The 25,087-nt window shown below is 39.0% G+C and overlaps 1 protein-coding gene across 9 annotated transcripts in view; it reads left to right on the forward strand.

Moving 5' to 3' along the window:
- The window catches only part of LOC127521232 (protocadherin beta-16-like), a 93,274-nt gene that overhangs the window by 26,276 nt on the left and 41,911 nt on the right, over positions 1-25,087 (forward strand). For 2 of the 9 annotated variants that reach the window (XM_051910348.1, XM_051910335.1), the window contains exon 2: positions 9,550-9,822. In XM_051910348.1, the coding sequence (XP_051766308.1) occupies positions 9,550-9,822 (273 nt within the window). Of the gene's footprint in view, positions 1-581; positions 3,653-4,197; positions 6,753-7,326; positions 9,823-14,214; positions 16,750-21,545; positions 24,143-25,087 lie in introns of those variants that run through there. The other 7 variants (XM_051910336.1, XM_051910381.1, XM_051910385.1 and 4 more) reach the window with 7 other exon arrangements.

Consider the following 25,087-nt stretch of genomic DNA (forward strand, 5'->3'; position numbering starts at 1 on the left):
CTTTACGCATGAAAAACAATATAATGACAACCTGACTTTTTATTTAGTCCTCGCACTGGCCGCTGTTTCTTTCCTATTTATCACTTGTGTGGTTGTGATAATATCAGTAAAGATCTACAGATGGAGACAATCTCGCTTCCTCTATCAGTCCAATCTGCCTGTTATTCCGTACTATCCACCGCATTACGCAGACACAGGAGTCACTGGAACTCTGCCGCACGGGTATAATTATGAAGTGTGCATGACGACTGGCTCGAGGAAGAGTGACTGTAAGTTTTCTACACTCGGTGGACAGAATGTTTTAGTGGTGGACCCGAGTTTCACTGAGACGATGCAGCATACAATCAAGAAAAATAACTCCATCGACGGTCTCGGTTCGATAGAGTCGGTAAGAAAGTTTTGGTCTCACTATTAGTTGTTTGTTCGTTTGAACTGAAAAGACAAGAAATATAATAGAGAACTCACAAGGAACGCAGGTGGTGCGTTAGTTATGGAAATATAAATTTTCTGAAATTAATAAACAAAATACAAGTCAAAATAATAATCACTGAGTTACTAAAATAAATGCATAATATCACAACCCTGAAGTAAACATCGAACTGAATATTACCTACTAAAATAAAAAATTACTTGATAATGAAACTTCCCAGCAGCGTGATATTTTTGTTGTGGGCTATACAACATTTTTGACAGTTTTCAGCACCACTTTCGCTGAACAGCGCCTCTTAGGAAAAGTTCTAGGCTGCTAAAGAGAGGACTGTGTTTTTCTTCATTATGTACTGTACCTCCAAGTATTATAATTTTGTTAATCTCACCGTTGATTCCATACTGATTTATTCTTCAGATTTTCTTTTCTACTTCCAACATATGTATGTGCTTTATTTAATCAGCACGGCTTTCCAATAACTGATTTTATGCAGTGTGATACACACCTAGAAAATAACATTTCTCTGCCAAAATAAGGATACATTTTTTGTGCAGTTCTCAATTTACACTCAGAGGGCCGCTGTTCGTCGACAAACTGCGGAGAAACTGTGTATTTTACAAACCCACCCCCAGCATCATCACAATATCTCAGAGAGAAAGGAAGAAAAGCTACCACCTCAGAAATTATTCTCTTGCGCGGATTTTCTGTACAACACCCGTTGTCGTGTACACGGATAACCCAAGTGGATGTACGTGTTATTTTACACATATATTTTAAGGATCAACTGACAGATTATTGTGTCTTAATTCGATCGTCGGTGCAGTTGAGACAATGCCTGATGCAATGATACGGCACTCGGTGCTGTTTTTGAGTCTTCTGATTCACATAGCGCGAGGACAGGTCAGTTACTCCATTCCAGAAGAAATGGCAAAAGGTTCGATGGTGGGAAACATTGCGCAGGATTTGGGCTTGGATTTACAACGACTGAAATCAGGGAAAGCGCGGATATATACAAGAGACAGCACCGAATACATCGAACTGAACAGAAACACAGGATGGCTGCTTATAAGAGAGAAAATGGATCGCGAGTCTCTTTGTGCAAAAACAACTCCGTGTGCTTTGCATCTTCAAATGATTTTGGACAACCCGATGGAATTTTACACGATTACAATCGAAATCACAGATATAAATGATAACGCTCCCAGTTTTCAGAAAAAAGACTTTAGATTTGAGATCAGCGAATCGGCGGTGGCGGGAGCTGGTTTTATGCTCGGGGGAGCTTTTGATCCGGATGTAGGAACAAATGGTCTGCAGAGTTACTCGCTTAAACCGACTGATAAATTTCGGCTTGAATTGCACAATCAGGCAGATGGTAGTAAAAATGTCGAGATGATTTTACAAAGACCACTTGATAGAGAAACGCAAAGCTCGTTTACTTTGTTGCTTGAAGCTTTTGACGGAGGCGATCCAGTGCTCTCTGGCACTGTACAGATACATATTACTGTGTTAGATATTAATGATAATGCACCTGCTTTTACACAAAAAGAATATAAAACCACCATAACAGAAAACGCACCAAAGGGTACTATATTAACAGTCGTGAGCGCGTCTGATGCAGACGAGGGGTCTAACAGTGTAGTGACGTACTACATATCTGACACTATGGACAGTAATGTGGCCGACATGTTTCTTGTTAACGAAAAAACTGGTGAAGTAATATTAAATGGTCATGTTGACTATGAAAAGGTGAGCCATTATAAACTTAATATTCAGGCAAAAGATCAAGGAGGACTCTCTAACGCATGCAAAGTAATTATTGATGTGCTGGATATAAATGATAATTCACCTAGAATTAATATCGTGTCTAATTCTAATTCCTTATCTGAAGGGTCCAAGTCTGGTACTGTTGTTGCAATGCTAAATGTTGATGATCTTGATTCAGGTGTAAATGGTCAGGTTCAGTGCTTCATAAGTGAGGATATTCCCTTTGCTATTACGTCTCAGTCTAGCAGTTTCTTTAGCTTGCAAACAGAGCAGGAACTGGACAGAGAGAGAGAATCTGAGTACAATATCAGTGTAATATGCACTGATGAGGGAGTGCCCGCGCTCTCCAGCAGTGTCTCTCTCCGTGTACAGATATCAGATGTGAATGACAATGCTCCTGTCTTTGAGAAAACTAACTATGAGGCCTGTGTGCTGGAGAATAACACACCTGGTCTCTCTATATTTTCAGTTAAAGCCAGTGATGCTGATTGGAATCAGAATGCTCGTGTTTCTTATATTCTAGAAGACAGCACTGTTAATGGAGTCTCTGTCTCATCATATGTGTCAGTGCAACCTGACAGCGGACTGATTACAGCTATGCGCTCTTTTGACTATGAGACACTGAAACGTTTCCACTTCCGGGTAAAAGCGCAAGATGGAGGCTCTCCTCCACTCAGTAGTAACGTGACAGTGAAAATTACTGTTCAAGATCAGAATGACAACGCTCCTCAGGTTCTGTATCCAGTACAGACTGGAGGTTCAGTGGTGGCTGAGATTGTGCCTCGTGCTGCAGATGTTGGATATCTCGTCACCAAAGTGGTGGCTGTTGATGTGGACTCTGGACAGAATGCCTGGCTCTCCTATAAACTACAGAAAGCTACAGACAGAGCGCTGTTTGAAGTGGGTTTACAGAATGGAGAAATAAGAACTGTGCGACAAGTGACTGATAAAGATGCTGTCAAACAGAAACTCACTGTTGTTGTGAAGGATAACGGACAGCCCTCTCGCTCAGCTGTGGTCTCCATTAACGTGGCTGTGGCTGACAGCTTTCCTGAAGTGTTGTCAGAGTTCACAGACTTTACGCATGAAAAACAATATAATGACAACTTGACTTTTTATTTAGTCCTCGCACTGGCCGCTGTTTCTTTCCTATTTATCACTTGTGTGGTTGTGATAATATCAGTAAAGATCTACAGATGGAGACAATCTCGCTTCCTCTATCAGTCCAATCTGCCTGTTATTCCGTACTATCCACCGCATTACGCAGACACAGGAGTCACTGGAACTCTGCCGCACGGGTATAATTATGAAGTGTGCATGACGACTGACTCGAGGAAGAGTGACTGTAAGTTTTCTACACTCGGTGGACAGAATGTTTTAGTGGTGGACCCGAGTTTCACTGAGACGATGCAGCATACAATCAAGAAAAATAACGATTTGGAAGGTGAATATTCGACATCGGTAAGAAAAATGTTTTATCCTTGACAAAACAAACAAACAAACAAATAGAATCAAAATGTTTATGATATTTGATGAAAATGGTTTCAAATATATTTAAATCAATATTAAGTTAATTTTTGTATTCTGTTGTTGTCAAACTAAAATGTCAATTTAGCCTGCTTTCAGCACCACATATTGGACAGCAGCTTTAGTCATGACATTAATAATAATAATAATAATAATAGACACTAATCGGTTACGTGTTTTTCTTCCGTTAACTGAAACAAAAAAAAACAAAAAAAAAAAAAAAAAAAATGCTATTAAATAACTTGATTTTAATAACATTAATACCAATATTCTTGTTGTTTTTTTTTTTTTGTTGCTTTTTTTTTTTTTTTTTTCAGAATCATTTTGAAAAACACTTGTATGCGATAAATTGACATTTTGCTGTGGTTTCATTTGTAGTGCTTGCTTTTGACTCACAGGGCCGCTGTTTGTCAATGTAACACACTCACTTGTGCATTTTAAACCCAGCCCCATCATCCCATATTCACAGTGAGAGAGGAAACGGGGACAGATTTTAGGTCACTTATTGTCGAGTGTCTTTAAACAAACGCAACATCTTTCACTTTTTTCGATTTAAAGGATTTCCATTCACCATCTTTCTGTAGAATATACGGTTTGGAAATCGTTAAGATCGTTTTTATGGTTTGTTGGCGCTACCGAGAAAATGCCTGCTGTCGTGATGTGGTTCTCGGTATTGTTTTCCTTCATCCTGCTTCATTCGGCACGCGGACAGGTCAGTTACTCTATTCCAGAAGAAATGGCTAAAGGTTCCACTGTGGGAAATATCGCGCAGGATTTGGGCTTGGATTTACAACGACTGAGGTTAGGAAAAGCGCGCATATATACAGGGGACAGCACTGAATACATTGGCCTCAATAAAGACACTGGCTTGCTGCTCATCAAAGAGAAAATGGATCGCGAGTCTCTTTGTGCAAAAACGACACCGTGTGCTTTGCACCTTCAGCTGATTTTGGAAAACCCGATGGAGTTATACACTATTACGGTTGAAATCACGGATATAAACGATAATCCACCCTCCTTCGAGAAAAAGCGAATTCATTTTGAGATAAGCGAGTCAGCTGTAACGGGCGCGAGATTCATGCTGGAGGGAGCCGTGGATGCGGATGTAGGAGTTAATGGTCTTCAAAGCTATTCTCTTAAACCAACTGATAACTTTGTCCTTGAACTGCTCAGTCAACCAGGCGGTGATAAAAAAGTTGAAATGGTTTTGCAAAGACCACTTGATAGAGAAAAGAAAGGAGTGGTTACGTTATTGCTCACCGCTACTGACGGCGGTGATCCGCAGTTGTCTGGCACTGTTCAGATACATGTTACTGTACTTGATGCCAATGATAATTCTCCCGTATTTACGCAAAAGGAATATAAAGCCATATTAACTGAAAATGCAGCGAAAGGGACTAAACTGACCACAGTTAGTGCTACTGACGCAGACGAAGGATCTTATGGTCAGGTGACGTACTATATTGCAAGCAAAGAAGATACTGTGCGAAAACTGTTTACTATTGATCAGCATAGTGGCGAAGTCACCTTAAATGGCCTCGTCGACTTTGAAAAATCAAGTCACTACCAGATTGATATTCAGGCAAAAGATCAAGGGGGGCTTTCTGATTCCTGTAAGCTTATTATCGATGTGCTGGATATTAATGATAACAAACCAGTGATAAGCGTACTCTCTATGTCAAGCTCTGTGTCTGAGGACTCTACACCCGGCACAGTTGTTGCTATGATGAAAGTAGATGATGCTGACTCAGGTGTGAACGGCCAGATCCACTGCATCATAAATAACAATATTCCATTTGCTCTTACATCACCATCCAGCAATTTCATCAGTCTGCGTATAGAGCAGCAGCTGGACAGAGAAAAAGATGCTGAATACAATATCAGTGTCACATGCTCTGATCAGGGGGTGCCTGCGCTCTCCAGCAGCGCCTCTCTGTCTTTACAGATATCAGATGTGAATGACAATGCTCCTGTCTTTGAGAAAACTAACTATGAGGCCTGTGTGCTGGAGAATAACACACCTGGTCTCTCTATATTTTCAGTTAAAGCCAGTGATGCTGATTGGAATCAGAATGCTCGTGTTTCTTATATTCTAGAAGACAGCACTGTTAATGGAGTCTCTGTCTCATCATATGTTTCAGTGCAACCTGACAGCGGACTGATTACAGCTATGCGCTCTTTTGACTATGAGACACTGAAACATTTCCACTTCCGGGTAAAAGCGCAAGATGGAGGCTCTCCTCCGCTCAGTAGTAACGTGACAGTGAAAATTACTGTTCAAGATCAGAATGACAACGCTCCTCAGGTTCTGTATCCAGTACAGACTGGAGGTTCAGTGGTGGCTGAGATTGTGCCTCGTGCTGCAGATGTTGGATATCTCGTCACTAAAGTGGTGGCTGTTGATGTGGACTCTGGACAGAATGCCTGGCTCTCCTATAAGCTACAGAAAGCTACAGACAGAGCGCTGTTTGAAGTGGGTTTACAGAATGGAGAAATAAGAACTGTGCGACAAGTGACTGATAAAGATGCTGTCAAACAGAAACTCACTGTTGTTGTGGAGGATAACGGACAGCCCTCTCGCTCAGCTGTGGTCTCCATTAACGTGGCTGTGGCTGACAGCTTTCCTGAAGTGTTGTCAGAGTTCACAGACTTTACGCATGAAAAACAATATAACGACAACTTGACTTTTTATTTAGTCCTCGCACTGGCCGCTGTTTCTTTCCTATTTATCACTTGTGTGGTTGTGATAATATCAGTAAAGATCTACAGATGGAGACAATCTCGCTTCCTCTATCAGTCCAATCTGCCTGTTATTCCGTACTATCCACCGCATTACGCAGACACAGGAGTCACTGGAACTCTGCCGCACGGGTATAATTATGAAGTGTGCATGACGACTGACTCGAGGAAGAGTGACTGTAAGTTTTCTACACTCGGTGGACAGAATGTTTTAGTGGTGGACCCGAGTTTCACTGAGACGATGCAGCATACAATCAAGAAAAATAACGATTTGGAAGGTGAATATTCGACATCGGTAAGAAAAATGTTTTAATCTTGACAAAACAAACAAACAAACAAATAGAATCAAAATGTTTATGATATTTGATGAAAATGGTTTCAAATATATTTAAATCAATATTAAGTTAATTTTTGTATTCTGTTGTTGTCAAACTAAAATGTCAATTTAGCCTGCTTTCAGCACCACATATTGGACAGCAGCTTTAGTCATGACATTAATAATAATAATAATAATAGACACTAATCGGTTACGTGTTTTTCTTCCGTTAACTGAAAAAAAAAAAAAAAAAAAAATGCTATTAAATAACTTGATTTTAATAACATTAATACCAATATTCTTGTTTTTTTTTTTTTTTTTTTTTTTCAGAATCATTTTGAAAAACACTTGTATGCGATAAATTGACATTTTGCTGTGGTTTCATTTGTAGTGCTTGCTTTTGACTCACAGGGCCGCTGTTTGTCAATGTAACACACTCACTTGTGCATTTTAAACCCAGCCCCATCATCCCATATTCACAGTGAGAGAGGAAAAAGGGAAAGATTTTTGGATCGCTTATTGTCGAGTATCTTTAAACAAACGCAACATCTTTCACTTTTTTCCGATTTAAAGGATTTGCATTCACCATCTTTCTGTAGAATACACCGTTTGGAAATCGTTAAGATCGTTTTTATGGTTTGTTGGCGCTACCGAGAAAATGCCTGCTGTCGTGATGTGGTTCTCGATGTTGTTTTCCTTCATCCTGCTTCATTCGGCACGCGGACAGGTCAGTTACTCTATTCCAGAAGAAATGGCTAAAGGTTCCACTGTGGGAAATATCGCGCAGGATTTGGGCTTGGATTTACAACGACTGAGGTTAGGAAAAGCGCGCATATATACAGGGGACAGCACTGAATACATTGGCCTCAATAAAGACACTGGCTTGCTGCTCATCAAAGAGAAAATGGATCGCGAGTCTCTTTGTGCAAAAACGACTCCATGTGCTTTGCACCTTCAGCTGATTTTGGAAAACCCGATGGAATTATACACGATTACGGTTGAAATCACGGATATTAACGATAATCCACCCACTTTCCAGAAAAAGCGAATTCAGTTTGAAATCAGCGAATCGGCTGTACCGGGCGCGAGATTTATGTTAGAGAGAGCCGTGGACGCGGACGTAGGAGTTAATGGTCTTCAAAGCTATTCTCTTAAACCAACTGATAACTTTGTCCTTGAACTGCTCAGTCAACCAGGCGGTGATAAAAACGTCGAAATGGTTTTGCAAAGACCACTTGATAGAGAAAAGAAAGGATTGGTTACGTTATTGCTCACAGCTACTGACGGCGGTGATCCGCAGTTGTCTGGATCAGTTCAAATACATGTTACTGTATTAGACGTTAATGATAATGCTCCTGTTTTTACGCAAAAAGTATATAAAGCCACATTGACTGAAAATGCAGCAAAGGGATTTAAATTGACCACAGTCAGTGCTACTGACGCAGACGATGGATCTAATGGTCAGGTGATGTACTACATTGCAAGCACAGAAGATATTGTGCGAAACATGTTTGTTATTGATCAGCATAGTGGCGAAGTCACCTTAAATGGCATAGTCGACTTTGAAAAGGCAAGTCACTACCAGATTGATATTCAGGCTAAAGATCAAGGAGGGCTTTCTGATTCCTGTAAGCTTATTATCGATGTGCTGGATATTAATGATAACAAACCAGTGATAAACGTACTCTCTATGTCAAGCTCTGTGTCTGAGGACTCTACACCCGGCACAGTTGTTGCTATGATGAAAGTAGATGATGCTGACTCAAGTGTGAACGGCCAGATCCACTGCATCATAAATAACAATATTCCATTTGCTCTTACATCACCATCCAGCAATTTCATCAGTCTGCGTATAGAGCAGCAGCTGGACAGAGAAAAAGATGCTGAATACAATATCAGTGTCACATGCTCTGATCAGGGGGTGCCTGCGCTCTCCAGCAGCGCCTCTCTGTCTTTACAGATATCAGATGTGAATGACAATGCCCCTGTCTTTGAGAAAACTAACTATGAGGCCTGTGTGCTGGAGAATAACACACCTGGTCTCTCTATATTTTCAGTTAAAGCCAGTGATGCTGATTGGAATCAGAATGCTCGTGTTTCTTATATTCTAGAAGACAGCACTGTTAATGGAGTCTCTGTCTCATCATATGTTTCAGTGCAACCTGACAGCGGACTGATTACAGCTATGCGCTCTTTTGACTATGAGACACTGAAACATTTCCACTTCCGGGTAAAAGCGCAAGATGGAGGTTCTCCTCCACTCAGTAGTAACGTGACAGTGAAAATTACTATTCTAGATCAGAATGACAACGCTCCTCAGGTTCTGTATCCAGTACAGACTGGAGGTTCAGTGGTGGCTGAGATTGTGCCTCGTGCTGCAGATGTTGGATATCTCGTCACTAAAGTGGTGGCTGTTGATGTGGACTCTGGACAGAATGCCTGGCTCTCCTATAAGCTACAGAAAGCTACAGACAGAGCGCTGTTTGAAGTGGGTTTACAGAATGGAGAAATAAGAACTGTGCGACAAGTGACTGATAAAGATGCTGTCAAACAGAAACTCACTGTTGTTGTGGAGGATAACGGACAGCCCTCTCGCTCAGCTGTGGTCTCCATTAACGTGGCTGTGGCTGACAGCTTTCCTGAAGTGTTGTCAGAGTTCACAGACTTTACACATGAAAAACAATATAACGACAACCTGACTTTTTATCTAGTCCTCGCACTGGCCGCTGTTTCTTTCTTATTTATCACTTGTGTGGTTGTAATAATATCAGTAAAGATCTACAGATGGAGACAATCTCGCTTCCTCTATCAGTCCAATCTGCCTGTTATTCCGTACTATCCACCGCATTACGCAGACACAGGAGTCACTGGAACTCTGCCGCACGGGTATAATTATGAAGTGTGCATGACGACTGACTCGAGGAAGAGTGACTGTAAGTTTTCTACACTCGGTGGACAGAATGTTTTAGTGGTGGACCCGAGTTTCACTGAGACGATGCAGCATACAATCAAGAAAAATAACGATTTGGAAGGTGAATATTCGACATCGGTAAGAAAAATGCTTTATACTTTACAAAACAAACATAATCATGGTGTACAGAATAATTAATGAAAATTATACCAAACATATATTTAAATAAATATTTACAATATTTGTTTTTATTATTTGTTGTCTCGTTAAACTGTTAATTTATGCTACTTTCAGCACCACATCTTGGACAGTGACATATAGTCCTGCCGATTATTTAATTTAGACAGTAAATTATTAAATGGTTTCCTTCCATTAGCTACATCAAATCATTTCTCCAGAATATCTAGATTTTTAACATTATTACTACCACTATTCTTGATTTTTAAAAAAAAAAAAAATTATCATAAAAATTTTCAAAAACCCTTGTCTGCTGTAGTTTTGCTGTGATTGTATTTGTAGTGCTTGGTTTAGACTCACAGGGCCGCTGTTTGTCAATGTAATACACTATCTGCGTGGATTTAAAACCCAGCCCAATCATCCCATATTTTCAGTGAGAGAGGAAAAGGGGAAAGCTTTTAGAACGTTTATTATTTCCGAGTGTTTTAAAACAAACGCGACAACTTTTACTTTGTCCGATGTACTGGTTTTACATTTAACATTTAACATTATACCATTAGAATACACCATTTGGAAATCGTTAAGATCGTTTTTATGGTTTGTTGGCGCTACCGAGAAAATGCCTGCTGTCGTGATGTGGTTCTCGGTATTGTTTTCCTTCATCCTGCTTCATTCGGCAAGCGGACAGATCAGTTACTCTATTCCAGAAGAAATGGCTAAAGGTTCCACTGTGGGAAATATCGCGCAGGATTTGGGCTTGGATTTACAACGACTGAGGTTAGGAAAAGCGCGCATATATACAGGGGACAGCACTGAATACATTGGCCTCAATAAAGACACTGGCTTGCTGCTCATCAAAGAGAAAATGGATCGCGAGTCTCTTTGTGCAAAAACGACACCGTGTGCTTTGCACCTTCAGCTGATTTTGGAAAACCCGATGGAATTATACACGATTACGGTTGAAATTACGGATATTAACGATAATCAACCCACTTTCCAGAAAAAGCGAATTCAGTTTGAAATCAGCGAATCGGCTGTACCGGGCGCTAGATTTATGTTAGAGAGAGCCGTGGACGCGGACGTAGGAGTTAATGGTCTTCAAAGCTATTCTCTTAAACCAACTGATAACTTTGACCTTGAACAGCAACTTAAAGCAAGTGGAGATAAAAACGTCGAGATGGTTTTGCAAAGACCACTTGATAGAGAAAAGAAAGGAGTGGTTACGTTATTACTAACCGCCACTGACGGCGGTGATCCGCAGTTGTCTGGCACTGTTCAGATACATGTTACTGTACTTGATGCCAATGATAATTCTCCCGTATTTACGCAAAAACTATATAAAGCTACACTGACTGAAAATGCAGCGAAAGGGACTAAACTGATCACAGTTAGTGCTACTGACGCAGACGAAGGATCTTACGGTCAGGTGACGTACTACATTGCAAGCACAGAAGATATTGCGCGAAACATGTTTATTATTGATCAGCATAGTGGCGAAGTCACCTTAAATGGTCTCGTCGACTTTGAAAAAGCAAATCATTATGAGCTTGATATTCAGGCTAAAGATCAAGGGGGGCTTTCTGATTCCTGTAAGCTGATTATCGATGTGCTGGATATTAATGATAACAAACCAGTGATAAACGTACTCTCTATGTCAAGCTCTGTGTCTGAGGACTCTACACCCGGCACAGTTGTTGCTATGATGAAAGTAGATGATGCTGACTCAGGTGTGAACGGCCAGATCCACTGCATCATAAATAACAATATTCCATTTGCTCTTACATCACCATCCAGCAATTTCATCAGTCTGCGTATAGAGCAGCAGCTGGACAGAGAAAAAGATGCTGAATACAATATCAGTGTCACATGCTCTGATCAGGGGGTGCCTGCGCTCTCCAGCAGCGCCTCTCTGTCTTTACAGATATCAGATGTGAATGACAATGCTCCTGTCTTTGAGAAAACTAACTATGAGGCCTGTGTGCTGGAGAATAACACACCTGGTCTCTCTATATTTTCAGTTAAAGCCAGTGATGCTGATTGGAATCAGAATGCTCGTGTTTCATATATTCTAGAAGACAGCACTGTTAATGGAGTCTCTGTCTCATCATATGTGTCAGTGCAACCTGACAGCGGACTGATTACAGCTATGCGCTCTTTTGACTATGAGACACTGAAACATTTCCACTTCCGGGTAAAAGCGCAAGATGGAGGTTCTCCTCCACTCAGTAGTAATGTGACAGTGAAAATTACTATTCAAGATCAGAATGACAACACTCCTCAGGTTCTGTATCCAGTACAGACTGGAGGTTCAGTGGTGGCTGAGATTGTGCCTCGTGCTGCAGATGTTGGATATCTTGTCACTAAAGTGGTGGCTGTTGATGTGGACTCTGGACAGAATGCCTGGCTCTCCTATAAACTACAGAAAGCTACAGACAGAGCGCTGTTTGAAGTGGGTTTACAGAATGGAGAAATAAGAACTGTGCGACAAGTGACTGATAAAGATGCTGTCAAACAGAAACTCACTGTTGTTGTGGAGGATAACGGACAGCCCTCTCGCTCAGCTGTGGTCTCCATTAACGTGGCTGTGGCTGACAGCTTTCCTGAAGTGTTGTCAGAGTTCACAGACTTTACACATGAAAAGCAATATAACGACAACTTGACTTTTTATTTAATCTTGGCTCTTGCGGTGGTCTCCCTGCTCTTCATAGTCTCAGTTATTTCAATCATTTCAGTGAAAATCTACAGATGGAGGCAGAATAAGTTATTTTATGAATCAGGGGCAAATCTACCTGTAATTCCATATTACCCTCCAGTCTATGCAGACGGCACGTTACAGCATGTGTATAATTATGAAATGTGCGGGACAACTGATTCAAGGATGAGTGACATGAAGTTTGTCAGGCCCTACAGTCAGAACACACTGGTGAGCCAGAGTCGTTTGGGGACAGTTCAGAGAGAAAAGAAGGAGCAGGAGGTTGATGACCTGACTTTAGAGGTGAGGCCTGGTTTGTTGTTTTGAAATCATCTCATTAAGATTCATTTAATAAGAGCCCAGGAAGTGTTGTAGTACTTTTTGCTTTGATGTCTGTAACAGACTATGATATAATTTCCCCACATTCATCCACTGCAGCTTGAAGTTGTTTTGATATCTATGACTTATACTTATCTTTGGCAATATTTGAAAAAAAAAACAAACAAAAAAAAAAACAATATGAAACAAGTGCATAAAATATGATAACAATAATGAACAGACAGCGTGTGCGTGTTAGTCACTCTCACAATTGTGCTGAATGTTGGTCTGTCGGTCTGTGCCATTTTATACAGTCTTTGTTAGTCCAGAATATATTTATATTTCCATGATATTAATTAAATGTGTTTCTATTCATTCATTTATATTTTAGGTGAATGCTTGGAAGAGATGTTATATTTCATATTAGACAAGAGAATCTGCTGAATTAGATGATGTGTGTTCTCATATCTACTATGCATTAACTTGAACAAACCAAATTATAAACCAGAAATGAAATGCTGATTTTTATCCTCAAAGTTATTATTATTATTATTAGCAGTATTAGTATTAGTAGTAGTACAATAAGTTCTTCATATTTTTACAGAGTGTTAAAACGACTGCTGTCACTTTAGGAGAATGATGGTCTTGTGTGACATTAATTTAACCTCTGAATAAATTGAAGGGATAGTCCATTCAGAAATGAAAATTCTCATCTTTTACTCACCCTCATGTCTTTCTAAATCTGTATGTCTTTATTTCTTCTGTGGAACATAAAAGAAGATATTGAGAGCCATCTTAGTTTTTTTATGTCCATATAAGGGAAGTCAGTGGGCTCCAATGTTGTTTGGCACCCAATGTTCTTCATAATATCTTTGCACGGAAGTAAAAAAAAAAAAAAAAAAAATATATATATATATATATATATATATATATATATATACAATTTTCATTTTGTGGGGTTATATCCCTTTAACAATTGGTTAAATTAAATATGGTAGGCCTACAACCTGTATGTGGCCCTAGTTTGAGGTTCTCAGATTTGTGAAGCATTTGTCACAATCATCTCTGCCCTTTTACCCTTTGCTCTTTTAACAGAAACATATTCTTTTTGTGGCATGTTGCACAACACAGTGCATAACCTTAAATATGGGATATTTAACACTTTTTCAAGTTTCAGTCCTTGATGGTATATTTTTCGAGTAAATGACCATTCCGTAGTACTGTATTTGGACTCTAAGTGCCGCTGTTCAACTTAAGAAGCTAGAGTGTGGTTTTTATCCCTCCCTTTAACAAAACCCAAAGCAAAGGCATAATTTATACATCGTCAACAGATAACATTGGATGCTACAAAACAGACAGCAAAACCGTGTTCAGTTTTGTCTCCAGGTTCTTCAACCCAGAGAAAAGAAGCATTTAGTTGGACACATATAATCTATCATAATTGTCTTTGGATGCTTCTGTTGGATCATTGTTGATCAAAAATGGAGTCGGGAGGAAAAGGCTGGTTACATGGGTCGCTCTTCTTCTATACAGTATGCGCGTTGGTTTTATTTTCCTCTCGCGTGAGCGGACAGATTCGTTATTCTATACCCGAGGAAATGCCGGTGGGCTCATTTGTTGGAAATATTGCCTCGGACCTTGGGCTTGAGCCGAAGAGACTGATTTCAGGAAAAGCGCGTGTTTTCACCGCGGACAGCAGTGAGTACATTGGACTGGACAAGGAGAACGGGCATCTGGTTGTTAAGAATAAAATAGACAGAGAAGAGCTATGTGGAGAGGTATCAGCATGTAGTGTCAGCTTTGATGTCATTTTTGATAATCCGATGGAGCTTTATCGAGTTACAGTCGACATACAGGACATCAATGACAACAGCCCCGTCTTTCCGAAATCTAAAATTGAACAAGAAATCAGCGAATTAGCGGTACTGGGTGCGCGATTTCCTTTAGAGAGCGCGATAGATCCAGATGTAGGAGTGAACACGCTACAGAAGTATACTCTTCAACCCACTGATCATTTTAAGCTTAATATTCAGAATGGCGCTGGTGGGAACAAAAACGTCGAGATGGTTCTTCATTCTCCTCTCGATAGAGAAAAGAAAAAGAATCATAACTTAATTCTGACGGCTTTCGATGGTGGAAAACCACAAAGGTCTGCAACTGTGCAGATTAATATTATTGTTCTTGATGGAAATGACAATGCGCCTGTGTTTAGCCAGTCGTCTTATAAAACATCAGTTGTTGAAAATGCGCCTAAAAGCACAATCGTAACAAAAGTCAGTGCAACCGATGCTGACGAGTCTAGTCACGGCATTCAGTACTATTTTGAACACGCGACATCTGCGGTAAAAGCTTTGTTCTCCATCGATGCGGATTCTGGTGAGGTTAAAGTCATAGGTGATATAGATTATGAAAAACACAAGCAGTTTACAGTCAAAGTCAAAGCTAAAGATCACGGAGGTTTGACTGACTCGAGTGAGATAATTATTGACGTCATTGACATAAACGATAACACTCCCAAAATTACAATAATGTCTTTTTCCAGTGCAGTATCTGAGGACGCAGCACCTGGAACTGTTATAGCAATGATAAATGTTCAGGATCTGGATTCAGGTGACAACAGTAAGATTACTTGTTCTATAGATCTGAACTCTCCATTTAAAATCGTATCTTCATTAACTAATTATTACAATCTGGTGACAGAGTCAGAACTAGACAGGGAACAGACAGCAGAGTACAATATCACTATAACTGCTGTAGATGGGGGAAACCCACCTCTTTCAAGCAAAGAGATTGTGAACCTAAGGATATCTGATGTAAACGATCACGCACCTCAGTTTGAACAGGAATCATATAAAGCCTTTATAGCTGAAAATAATCCACAGTCTACGACTATTCTGTCTGTCAAAGCAGAAGACATGGACTGGGGGCCAAATGCAAAGGTTTCATATTTTCTTATCGATGGAGATTTGAACGGAGCACCTCTGGCATCTTACATTTCTATAAATTCAGAAACTGGAGTAATCTATGCTGAAAAATCTTTTGATTATGAACAGCTGAAATCATTCAAAATGCAAGTCAAAGCTCAAGATGGTGGCTCACCCCCTTTATCAAACAGTGTGACTCTAAACATCATCATTCAAGATCAGAATGACAACGCTCCTCAGGTTCTGTATCCAGTACAGACTGGAGGTTCAGTGGTGGCTGAGATTGTGCCTCGTGCTGCAGATGTTGGATATCTCGTCACTAAAGTGGTGGCTGTTGATGTGGACTCTGGACAGAATGCCTGGCTCTCCTATAAACTACAGAAAGCTACAGACAGAGCGCTGTTTGAAGTGGGTTTACAGAATGGAGAAATAAGAACTGTGCGACAAGTGACTGATAAAGATGCTGTCAAACAGAAACTCACTGTTGTTGTGGAGGATAACGGACAGCCCTCTCGCTCAGCTGTGGTCTCCATTAACGTGGCTGTGGCTGACAGCTTTCCTGAAGTGTTGTCAGAGTTCACAGACTTTACACATGAAAAACAATATAACGACAACCTGACTTTTTATTTAATCTTGGCTCTTGCGGTGGTCTCCCTGCTCTTCATAGTCTCAGTTATTTCAATCATTTCAGTGAAAATCTACAGATGGAGGCAGAATAAGTTATTTTATGAATCAGGGGCAAATCTACCTGTAATTCCATATTACCCTCCAGTCTATGCAGACGGCACGTTACAGCATGTGTATAATTATGAAATGTGCGGGACAACTGATTCAAGGATGAGTGACATGAAGTTTGTCAGGCCCTACAGTCAGAACACACTGGTGAGCCAGAGTCGTTTGGGGACAGTTCAGAGAGAAAAGAAGGAGCAGGAGGTTGATGACCTGACTTTAGAGGTGAGGCTCTCTCCCATAAGCTCTCATTGCAGCAGCAGGAGTTTCAGGAGTTAAGAGCTGTATCCTTTTAGTTGTGAAGAGAAACTAAGCTATCCATTTTAAAAACCTTACATGTTTGATATGATGTTATCGTTTTGAGAAATTGGACTACTTGTTCTTTCTCTCACACACATCACAATGCTGGTGAAGTGAACTCAGTTCCACCCACGAGCACCCACACAGAGAGACACACACAGTGTTGACACTCTCAGGGGGCATTTTAATTTTCTCTGGCCTTCATACAGTCATGAAGTGATATTTACATTTTTAGCAATACATACAGTACAATTTCATTATAATACAAAGTTTAAAAAAAACAAGTTTGTATATTGCATGGTCTCTTCGATATAAAACACAATCCTGTGTGGTTTTGTAAGATAATTCTACAGTACCTTTGTCCAGGCTTTATGCTGTATTTGCCTTAAATATTGTTATAACGTTTGTTCCTTTTTGTACTTTTCCCTTTCCAAGTGATCTCATATAGAGCTTCGTTTTTGGCTCAGTATATCAGGGCTTTGTAATACTGCAAACATTCTTCTATTATTTCTGCATTATTATTGTTGCATTTTATTTTTTAGAAGGTATCGCTTAACGCAAAACCTGTTTTTTTTTTTTTTTTTTTTTTTTTTTTTTTCATTTTGACCATATGCTATATCAACTGAAATACAATATTGAAAATTGTACTCATTTATCCGTAGTGTTTATCAGATCCAGGCATACTTTTCAGTCATCAACTTGATTTTTCAAATTTATGATAGCCTGATAGTACATCATGAACATCCATTTTGATGGGCTTTTCATGCAAACCTTGTTACGTAAATTAGGTCTGCCAATGTATTTGCTAACTTCATAATCTCGCTAAGTTAAATGAAGTGTTAAAATACAGATAACAAATACTTTTACAAGTTCATTTACAGTGACACAGTGTTTAGAATAGAATAGAGTTTTACTGCTTTGATTTTCTTTCACTCTCTGTTAAATGAGTCTCTGTCCTCCAGTGCTGAAACCCTGAACAGTGAGCTTTTGTGCATTAAGTTGACACACTCACAACACTGTCTGTGTATAAGGAATTACAAAACCCTTTCTATGCATTCTACACATGCAGGCCCAAAAGTTACTATGGAGAAGTAAATGAGTGAGTGGTCTGTTCTCTTCTGCTTTCTTCTTTGCTGTCAATACCTTTGTGTATTTGACACATCCAGATTTTAAACCCCCTTTCTTAATCCACATTCAGATTAATGACAAACACCAGGATGATTTTTATTGTGTTATTAGTATTACAGCTGCTGAAGGTCTAGGTGTGGGTTCTGCATTTAAACTCTCATAGATGCTGGGAGTGGCTTCTCTGCAATGCACGTGCAGCCAGATATCTGAAACATCATTCAGTATTAAATCTGTGTCAGCTGAAGCATTAATCCTGTCTCTAAGGTCCACTCCATAAATATTACATTTATATCCATAAAGAAAAGAAAAAAATCACTTTCTGTGATGTTTACAGTATGCAAAAAATGTTTGATTCAGTTTATAGTTACGAAAACTTTAAAACACTGATTTGATATATATATATATATATATATATATATATATATATATATATATATATATTGTTTACATTTGAAAATGAGCTAGCATAATAATTTTGTTTGTTATAGTAACCCTCTTCCATTACACTAAAATGGTGTCTTCACATTACCAACATCTATCTAATTCAGTAATACAAATGTACTATAGTGAATTTTACACCAAAGTGAGTAAAGCTCAGACAGCAGATGAGATCTGTGGTGGTGTTTGTGAGAATGCTGACTCTCAGCCAGGGGGAAGGAGGGGCCTTTTCTCTCTGCAGTGAGATCCTTTGTCCTGCTTTTGCCTCCTCAAACCTTCTGTGCCTGTGTGTGCCTACCAGAGCTGGATGCAAACACTAAAATATATATATATATTGCAAATTTCTTTGTACTTATTTTCTAATAATCTCAAATTTGTGCTAATTTTCAGAATTTAGGTCACATATGTAATATAAATGTTTATATGCAGTGCTTTAAACAAATCCCTCTTATTTTTTATCCTTTATCTGCTTGCTTCTGTTTGCTCGGACAGCTTGAACGCAACCCACTCCACCTACAGATATGCATGTCCATACACTATATCTTTCTCCTCTAACACACATGCTACTCCCTTGGCAACATGCGTTTCTATGACAACAGACTGAGTCAGACCATTCCACTTCCTCCTTACAGGGGTAGGAGCCTATCCATGTGTTTTTGTGGGGGATGGTGATATTTTTATGGACGCTTTAAGCTGAAGAGTCAGACTTGTACACCCCCCTTTCTGTCTCTCCCATGCTCCCTCTTGTGCCTAATAGAAGTGTATACCACTATTAGTGTTATTTTATTTATTTATTTATTTTTTTTCTTAAATTTGTACATACTGTACGATTACTATTGATTGTGGCATGTTTTGATTGCATACTGATCATGATCTGCTCCTTTAGCAGTAGAGATGATAAAACATCTGGAGGTAGCTACTAAATAATTGCTGTGCATAAATTATATACATAAACTGCATCATAAAATATTGCATTAGTTAATTTCAGATTAATAGAAATACAAATAAATAAATTGTTATTACAATCCTAACCATGCTTTTCTCTTTTTTTCTCTCCTCTTTTGTCTTGCACATCCCACCCCTTTACCTGGCTTTCACCAACAAAGGTAAGAGCAAATTTCATTTTTGTATATTAAAAATGTGTTTAACAATGACAAAAAGACACTTGCATCTAAAATGTAGTGTATTATATTACCTGAGCAAACAATTTCTTCTAATTATATATTTTCAATATATATATATATATATATATATATATCAGATGTAGGGTACAGTGGGGCTCAAAGCACTTTTGATTCTCTTTCTCAGCTCTAAACAACAACACCTGTTTGCCACTATGTGCACTGATAAATTGTCCTGATGCACAAGGTCATCACATGCAAATACAAAAAAAAAAAAGAAGGCATCTGATCTAACATTTTAAAAACTTTGTTTATGTAGCTAAATGAAAATCCCTGACGTGATGATTAAATGTTTTGAGTCAAAATATGCGTTTTAGGTCTGTTCAGTGTAAAAAAAAAAGTCTGTAAAAATATGGCATGATGTATTGTATAAATATGAAGAAATTTTCCATATTGTTTTTTTTTTTTGTTGTTGTTTTTTTAATTATGCATTGCATTTGTGTTGTGTTTAGGGTTTCTTTTAAAAAAAATTCTGTAAAATTAAATTAAATTCTGTAAAATTAAAATTACCAGTACATTTTCCATTATTATTTTCCACAGTGTATTGAACTGTACTCAAATACTTAGATAAATATTGTATTGCTACATTAAATATATAGTTGAATTTGTATTTGGCCTTTTGCCCAGGATGGGGGCCTTTATCCAGATTGTTCAGTAAAAGACCCCTCTAGCTCCTATTACATTTACTGTATTTTGAATTATATTGCTCCATTAAAATGAAATAAAAAGCAATATTTTGATTGTCATACACAATGATAAGGGGAAAAAGATTCCTTAAGGGTGCTTTTAGCCCCATTGTACCCACATCTATTTGCTCTGTTAGGCAGTTGTGTTTTGCCATTTTGATTCCACACACTAATAGAAACACAATAACAACTCTTATACAAAGTCCAGCATACCGGTGCACAAAATTATTTTTTGTGTTAATATAGGATCAATGTTTCTGTAACTTAATTGATGCTGTTACTTAAAGTAAAAAAAATAAATAAATAAATAAAAATAAAATAAAATGAAGAAGAAGAAGAAGATTATCAAATGCAGATTTCCAGGTAAGTGAGTGGCATATTCAAGACGTTACTGTGAACGTTTGCCGCTTCTGAACGACGTTAAAATACGTTTAAGAACTCTTCCTGCTGTGACATGCGTGACAAATATTTTAGCAAAGATCAAAATACACACAGTCTGGGTTGACCGAGATGGAAAGCATGGGAATATACGTTCCTTCCTTCTGAACACATGAGTGTAGCTGCTGGAACAGGCCGCCTGTGTGGCGCTGTCCACCCGCGTGGTGCTGAAACGCTCGTTTCACTCTTGCTGCCTGTTGTCTCCCCCTGCTCATGGTTGGGTCCTTTGTTGCACGAGGATCATGCAGTCTTGTACGGATAAAGGGCATTTTACAGTAACTATATGAGAATTTATATTATTTCATTGTTTTTAAAGGCGTTAATTACAACTGAAATGTTAATACTTCTAAAAATGACAGCTGATCTGATTAAAATGTAAAAATATGTGCCTCCAGCAGTAACTTCCACACACACTGCAATGCATGCACCGCTCAAAAGATACAGGTCTGGCTGCGCTTCTCTCTTTCGCCACATGACGGCACACGTTCATATTCTTTCTGTTTAAGATAACTGAAGCTATATCTAAATGAAGTGGATACAAACACACACACACACACACACACACACACACACACACAAGCGCATAGAGAATAATAATAATCATAATAAATAACAACAATAATAATTGCATATTATTATTATAATTATTATTTCATATTATTATTATTATTATTATTATTATTATTACATTTAAATTTCTCTTTTCTTGATGTGTAGTGGCTCCTCTGCCTCGTACTACCCCTTTAAGATATTTAAATAACTGGATTGGTTCAAGAGAAATGCACAGTCAACCAATGAGGTTCAGACGTGGACAAAGAGATCCACTCCCTCCCACGGCTGTGGCATCTTTCTGAGCTTGAGCACAGAGAACGCATGAATTACTCGTTTTTATCAAAAGGACCTCTTACACTAAATAGGAATATGCCATCAATATATTGTTTGGGATTATGTAACTGTTGTGAATATTTTGAAACCTTAAGAAAACTTGGATAAATCGTCAAAAGCTTGGAGCCGGAGATGATGGAATCTCTTTTCTTTTTGAGGAGAATTTGGTGGTGCTGTGTCTTTATTCTTCCTTGGAGTACAATAGAGGCGCAGATTCGATACACAATTCCAGAAGAGCTAAGAGAAGGATCTGTGGTTGGAAATATCGCTAAAGATCTAGGTTTGGACGGGTCTAAGATTATAGATCGTAAACTACAAATAGCATCTGAGACTGGTAAGCAGTATTTCGCTGTGAATGTGGAAAAGGGTGATCTTATTGTGAATGAGAGAATTGATAGAGAGGGTTTATGTGGATACAATGTCCCGTGTGTTTTGCCTCTTCAAGCCGTTTTAGAAAATCCTCTGCAGATGCATCGAGTTGAGATTGAAGTACAAGATATTAATGACAACACGCCGAATTTTAAATCTAATGAGCGTATATTGAACATTCCAGAATCTATTAATTCAGGAGCAAAATTCCTTTTAGAGAGCGCTATTGACTCAGATGTACAGTCAAATTCTTTAAAATCATACAGTCTGAGCATAAATGATAATTTTGTTTTAAACGTAAAAACTCAAGATGCTGTCAAAATCCCAGAACTAGTACTCAAGCAACCTCTTGACCGAGAAAAACAGGCTGTCCATAAGCTAATATTAACGGCAGCTGACGGAGGGAATCCAGTGCGCACGGGCACATGCGAGATCACTGTTGTAGTTTTGGATAACAATGACAATGCTCCCGAATTTGAAAAGCCTTTCTATGAGACTGTTGTTGATGAAAACGAATCAAGCCATAAAGAAATTTTAAAAGTCAAGGCTATAGATTTAGATGAAGGGTTAAATGGAGAGATTGAATATTTTTTTGCAGACCAAACACTAGATACAGCATTGTTTAATATTAACCAACAAACTGGTGTCATAACAGTTAGAGGACAACTGGACCATGAAAAAGCAAGCTTACATAAATTTGATATAGTTGCAAAGGACAAAGGGAATCCTCAAATGGAGGGTCACTGCAGTGTAAAGATTAAGGTTAATGATGTAAATGACAACGCACCTGACATAATCATAACTTCTCTCTCAAGTCCAATTCCTGAGAACTCCTCAAATGGCACAGTCGTTTCATTAATTAGTACAAAAGATGCAGATTTAGGAGAGAACGGGAAAGTGAAACTTGCGTTGGCTCCTGGGACACCGTTTAGATTGAGCCCTACAGTTTCCAATCATTACGCGCTAGTTACTAACGGTCCTCTAGATAGAGAAACTTATTCTGAATATAAAATTGAATTAAACGCTGTTGATGCTGGTTCGCCACCGCTGTCTAGTGGGAAAACAGTCACAATCGGCATTTCAGACGTAAATGACAACCCACCAATGTTCTCTGAGAAGTCTTATACGGTTTACGCTAAAGAAAACAGCGCTCATGACTCAATATTGTGCTCAGTATCCGCGCATGACCCAGACTTGGGCGAAAATGCTAAAATCTCCTATTCCATTTTGGACTCTAAAGTTCAAGACGTGCCTGTATCTTCTTATATTTACATAAACGCAGAAAACGGCAGCATATTTAGCATGCAGTCATTTGACTATGAGAAAATCAAAGTGTTTCAGATCCTCGTTCAAGCTAAAGATCATGGCTCTCCATCTCTGAGCAGCAACGCCACTGTTCACGTGTTTATTCTGGACCGGAACGATAACGCACCTGCTGTCATTTACCCGTCCACATCCATGGGGTCTGTCCCTCATCAGAGGATGCCCCGTTCTGCTAAAGCAGGACATCTCGTTACTAAGGTAACAGCAGTGGACGCGGACTCGGGTCATAACGCCTGGCTCTTCTACAGGCTCGCGGAGGCCACGGACGCGTCACTGTTCAGTGTGAATTTGCATACGGGAGAGGTGAGGACTAAACGCGCTGTTTCAGAGCAGGATGACTCCTCTCAGAGACTGATGATAGAGATAAAGGATAATGGAGAACCGATCCAGTCCACCACAGTCACAGTGGATATATTGATAGAGGACGGGTTTCATGAGCCCATCTCAGACTATCGTGAGAAAACTATCGAGCCCAACAAGAAAAGCGGTAAAATTACTTTATATCTGATCATCTCTTTGGCTTCTGTGTCCTTGTTGTGTCTGATGACGTTTTTCATCTTATTGGTGAAATGTGCGCGAGGCAGTAGAGGCGGCTCAAGCTGCTGTATCAGGAGAACTGATTCTGAATACAAGAACCCCAACAGAAACCTGCAGATCCAGCTCAACACTGACGGGCCCATTAAGTATGTGGAGGTTCTGGGAGGAGACATGATGTCTCAGAGTCAGTCCTTTGGCTCCTATCTCTCTCCAATGTCAGAATTCAGTGATCTCACCCTCGTTAAGCCCAGCAGCACCACAAACTTTACAGACACTCTAAACGTGCTTGATGCGTCATTACCAGACAGCGCGTGGACGTTCGAGAGCCAACAGGTGAGCGCATGAAATTTTGTACATTATATTTTTAATATAATGTTATATATGAATATTGTGTATTGTATGGCGTTAATTCATTATGTAAAAACACGAATTATTCTAAACACTTTTATAATCAAAAAGTAACGCTTTATTTGGACCATAACTATAGACTATAGCTTTGTAAAATTGTTATGATTATAGGAGTTGGTTTTACTTTCATACTGATCTCAACTCTTGTGGATACGAGTGTTTTCTGCAACATCTCCTTTAATAGTAGGGTAAGATGGCCCAATGGGGCAAGATGACCCACACCCTATTTTTTCTTTTGACCATAAATGGCACTAAATCTCATCTCAACACATTTAATAAATGGCTACGCTCTTCTTGATTTCGTCGTTTCATCTGAATATCCACATTTGTGAGATTTAGTCAGTCGAAACAGTTTTGAGGTAAACTAATTTTGTGTCTCTGGAAAATAGTGATGATCTGTATTATGTTGAATATCAAAGTCTTGGTGTCTATTTGTTAATGAGGGCTTTGCAGGCACATTAATGCTTTCTAGATTTTTGAAATTGTCACAGAAGGCCCAGTTGCCCTGTGTAAGGGGCCAACTTACCCCATAGTGGGGTGAATAATTTCATAATTTGTGCTAATGACAACTAAGTAATCAAATGTTTCCATTCATTTCCCTTAATAACCCATTGGCTGATGTGTCATAATCCTGCATGCTAAACCTGTATCTAAACATGTTACAATTGAAGAGTAATTGCACATTGTTCTATTAAATAAATAAATAAATCTAATATCTAAATATTCTAATTATATGTAATTGCTTTTGAAACAAGTAAATGGAAATAGAATTGTCGTTTAAATGAAAAGTGAGCTATAAAAGAACTCTATCTTGTCTGTATGGGTGTTGCGCGTTGCTCTGCCTCTTTAAGACTGATTCGTTTTGTGACT

This window comes from Ctenopharyngodon idella, chromosome 10, assembly GCF_019924925.1.
Source record: "Ctenopharyngodon idella isolate HZGC_01 chromosome 10, HZGC01, whole genome shotgun sequence".
NCBI lineage: Eukaryota > Metazoa > Chordata > Actinopteri > Cypriniformes > Xenocyprididae > Ctenopharyngodon > Ctenopharyngodon idella.